At 36.9% G+C, this 4,255-nt stretch overlaps 1 protein-coding gene and 1 pseudogene across 1 annotated transcript in view; both read left to right on the top strand.

The window, feature by feature from the left end:
* Positions 1-4,255, top strand: part of ADGB (androglobin) — a 154,175-nt gene that overhangs the window by 120,386 nt on the left and 29,534 nt on the right. Inside the window, 1 exon segment of the mRNA XM_023528329.1 lies at positions 3,272-3,441. Within this exon segment, the coding sequence (XP_023384097.1) occupies positions 3,272-3,441 (170 nt within the window).
* The window catches only part of LOC111737143, a 4,657-nt pseudogene continuing 4,129 nt past the window's right edge, over positions 3,728-4,255 (top strand).

Genomic DNA, 4,255 nt, shown 5'->3' with positions numbered 1-4,255 from the left:
GAGACCTATGTGTAATAAGAGAGCTCCAGAAATACCTAATGGAGCAGCTTGAGATTCCATTGCACATATTTGTTAACATCTTAAAAAACAAGGGTGTAGTATACTAGGTATGATCCTTAATCAGTACACCTGTGGGCATGGTGTTAGTTTCTCAATTACACAAAGAAAATTTAAACTCAAATGTAATAAATAATAAATGTAATGTAATAAACTTACCAAAATTAACCTATCTAGTCACTGATCCAGGATTCACCTCCAAGTCATTTGGTGATTTGACCAAAAGATTTTCCCTAGAACACTTCTCAGCAGCTGGGATTGTTGGCAGAAAGGCAAGCTGCCCCTTTCTAAAATCATGGTGCTACAGTGCTTTGCAGTCATGAAAGATAATCTGCCCCTAATTTAAAAGTAGCTAATAACCGGTACCAAGTAAACTATAAGATCTGGATTCTTTACAATTAATATTTTACTTTGCTAATGGGGTGACTTACAAGACTCCCGTTTCGAAACAGACTGACATATCCTTTGAACTTGTATTTGAATGCTAATTCAACTCTTACCAGTTGAGAGAACCTGAGCAAATTACATAACCTCTCTGAATCTGCCCTACGAGACACTTTGAGAATTAAAAGAGAAGGAAACATAGTAGAGATTCAAAAATATTATTTGTTCTCCTGCTACTTGAATATTTGGTTGTCAGAAAGAATTAACAGAACATAAAGCATAACCCTTCGTGTTGGTAAAAGGTAATTACACCCTCTTAATGTACAGCAGTGGTTTTGTAAGTGTATTCCTTAAGCAGCCTCGACATCACCTGGGAACTTGTTAGAGTGCAAATTTGGGGGCTCAGACCTCCCAAATCCGAAATGTTAGGAGTGGTACCCAGATATCTCTTTTTCAACAATTCTTTCAGGTATTTCTGATGCAGACTAAAGTTAGAGATCCTAAATAAGTAAAATAAAGTTGAAGAACCAATCCTGTGAAGGAACGTTCAGCTGTATTGAATTCTAAGTCATTGGTATTCTTCCTTTTAGCCCATCCTTTTGCAATACTTGCTTCTAACAAAAGGGAGAATTGTATACATTTCTTAAAGCAGCATTTCTCAAAATGGTCCTCAAACCTCTTGAATCAGAACCACTTGAGATAGTTTTTAAAGCCATATATTCCTGGGTCCATATCAGACCAAAGAGTTGGAATCTCTGGAGTTTAGGTTTCAAAAACTACCTTTTATAGGCCCCCTGGGTGATTTATACTTTCACTGAAATTATGAATCATTGCATTAAAGGAAGCATAGCATTACTGGTAAGAGAGTTATCTGGCAGCACGAGGTGAAAAGAATGAGTTCTACCCCAGTTTTTGCGAGGCTCTTTTATCTAGCACTGACCACAAAAGGAGCACTAAATTATGGTTAACACCTAACTTTGCTAGCATTGAGATTTCTGGGACCTGAATTTTACTAGGGTAAGAATCTTAGGTGGTGGCTGTGGCCACTGAGATTGGTCATAGCCCAGTTATCTGATATTGGACTTAGGATGATGGGCTGGTGCTGTACCATCTGTAAGTGACAGAGGCAGCATGAAGAGACTGGAGGGAAACAGTGCTGAAATACTTGGGCCCCCATTCCTGTACAAGCAGTGTTTCTTCAACCTTCAAGTTTGGGTGACAAAGGATACCAAAAAAAATAAGGAGAAAATGTATTTTCTGAAGCCTCTCTTACCTTTTATCCTGAGTTTCTGATAAAATGTGATTTTTCTGTGTGGCTTCCTATAAAAATCTGTGCCTTCATTTCTTTTTCTTCTCGTGATTCAGTTTCTATGGCTCATAATTCCTACCCTTATGTCTCATTCTTCCTCTCATTTCTAATAACTTTATATTTCTGCTGTGGTCTCTCCTCTCTTTTTTGTTTTGTTTTGTTTGTTTGCTTGCTTTCCAAGCAAAGTTAAATCAGTTCACAAGTTAAATCAGTTCTTTTTTTTTTTTTTTTTTTTTTTAATTTGCTCTACTCATCACGCTCAAGAGCTGAGCTACTTAGAGTGGAATCCCACCCACCTCCACAGAGCTTCTTATAATTCATGCTTTTGCTACAAAGTCTCCAGGCAACTGTGAGAGACCTGGACTACTGAACTCTACGTTCTCAGAACTCTTCCCCAGACAAATAGCATGCAGAGATAACTCAGAAGGTTCAAATGAGAAAACAAATCCAGGAGGACCACTGTGGAAATGGCAGAGTAAGAACTCCAAAAATTATCCCCTCTATAAAAACCAAAAAAAAAAAAACAGGCAGAAATAGTCAGAATCAACTTTTTCAGAACTCCAGAAATTAAAAATTTTATTCAAAAAAATAGCCAAATCTCTTTCAGAACAGTGAGTTCTATGGTATTTTAACTTGCCCCCATCCCATCTCCTGGTCTCCAGCTCAGCAGTAGCCTTGCAAACATAGCTTGTATCCCTGGTGCAGGTTGGCAGCCGTAAGAAAGAGTAGAATGGAACTGAATGTCTTTCAAAGTCTTATTTCCAGAAAAACAAACACTGTGCAAACTTGTCACTAAAAGTCTTGCCTTTTGAGAAATGCTGAAAAAAGTCCTTCAAGCTGAAATAAAAGAACACTAGATAATAACTTATATCCACATGAGGAAATAAAATGCACAATTAGAGAAATTATAAAATACTTAGAAATAAATGGGGAAAAACCCCAAAACTTATGAAATGCTATAAGACCAAGGCTAAAAGGGAAACTTACAGCTATAAATGCCTATACTTAAAAAGGAAGAATGATCTCAAATCAATACCTTAAACTTCCACATTAAAATAAATAAATAAATAAACAAATAAATAAATAAATAAATGATAACTAGAAAAAGAAGAACAAACTAAGCTCAAAGTAAGCAGAAGGGCATAATAAATATTAAAGCAGAGGTTAATCAATTCAATATTATACTAGTGATACTAGTCAAGAAAAGTAGGCAAGAAAATGAATGGAAATCATATAGATTAGAAATTAATTAGTTGGGATGGTTACATAACCTTAATATACCAAAACCTACTGATTTATATACTTTGATGGTGAGTTTATGGTATGTGAATTATTTATGGTATATGAATTTTATAAAAGGGAGTCATGCAGATTTTTGTAAAAGTTCCATTTGTTTGTTTGTTTGTTAAAAAAATTCCAAACACTTTAAACTATTTTTTTTATGTGCTTTCCTTGTTCCTACATGACATGATTTTACTGTTATATTATGACTCACTGGTTTCCATTGTTACGTCTCTCTAGCTCATGGAGAGAAACATGAGGAATTAATTCCCTTGGGAAGCCCAGATTCCCATACAATTAGTGAGGGACAAAAATCATCAGGAACAGCCAAAACAAGGAAAGGCAAAGAAAGGTCTTCTGAGAAAGAAAAGACAGCCAAGGAAAAACAAACACCTCGCTTTGAGCCTCAGGTGAGTGTGGTACTTTTTCTCTTTGGAATCACTTATGAATTTAGGTTCATCGAGTCCCTACTTGCCCATTTTTCCTGAGGACAAAACTGAAAAATTCTACCTCCCTGTTTTCAGCAGCCATCTAGATACCTTAAGGACATTCCTTGGACACTTTCTGCAAGCAACTTTCTCTAATTCAGTATCGAAAAGCATTAATTGAACTTTTAATATGTAAGACACTGTTGGCAGACTTGAGTTTCTAATATTAATATTATATAGGTCCTACCCTCAAAGAACTCATAGTCTAATGGAGGAGACTGAAGATAAACAGAGAGTTATCATGTTAGATATCATAAGTGCAGTGGTAGAAAAGACAGGTGCCCATTCTAGCCTCTCTGTAGAGGAGGAGAGTCCTGAACTGAGTCCATGAGCAAAGACCTGCTAAGGCAAAAACCAACACAATCTGTTTTTTTGAATCATCAAAATATGAGATCTGAGGCTGAAGGTGTCAGCACAGAGCTGATCAAGAAGGGAAGGTTTTGATGGTGAGATGCTCAGTTGAAAGAATGCACGAGAAGCCAACATGAGAATGAAATGGCAGGCACCAACTTTATTGCGGAGAGCGCGCTTCTGCTGCTCTTTTTCTGTTGCCCAGGGGACCGCATGGACTTTATATATGTCAGAGAACAATAGTGGCATTCTGCCACACATGCGTGATATAATAAGCTAAATCATATTTACATAAGTTAGGCACAGGCGTCCTACTACATTAATGTAACATTCTAAATCCGGAGTCCTATCCCTAGGTGCAAGCCTGGATCACAGACAGACCTGG

This window comes from Pteropus vampyrus, unplaced genomic scaffold (assembly GCF_000151845.1).
Source record: "Pteropus vampyrus isolate Shadow unplaced genomic scaffold, Pvam_2.0 Scaffold24, whole genome shotgun sequence".
Classification (NCBI taxonomy): domain Eukaryota; kingdom Metazoa; phylum Chordata; class Mammalia; order Chiroptera; family Pteropodidae; genus Pteropus; species Pteropus vampyrus.
This window is presented reverse-complemented; position numbering and strand designations above follow the sequence as displayed.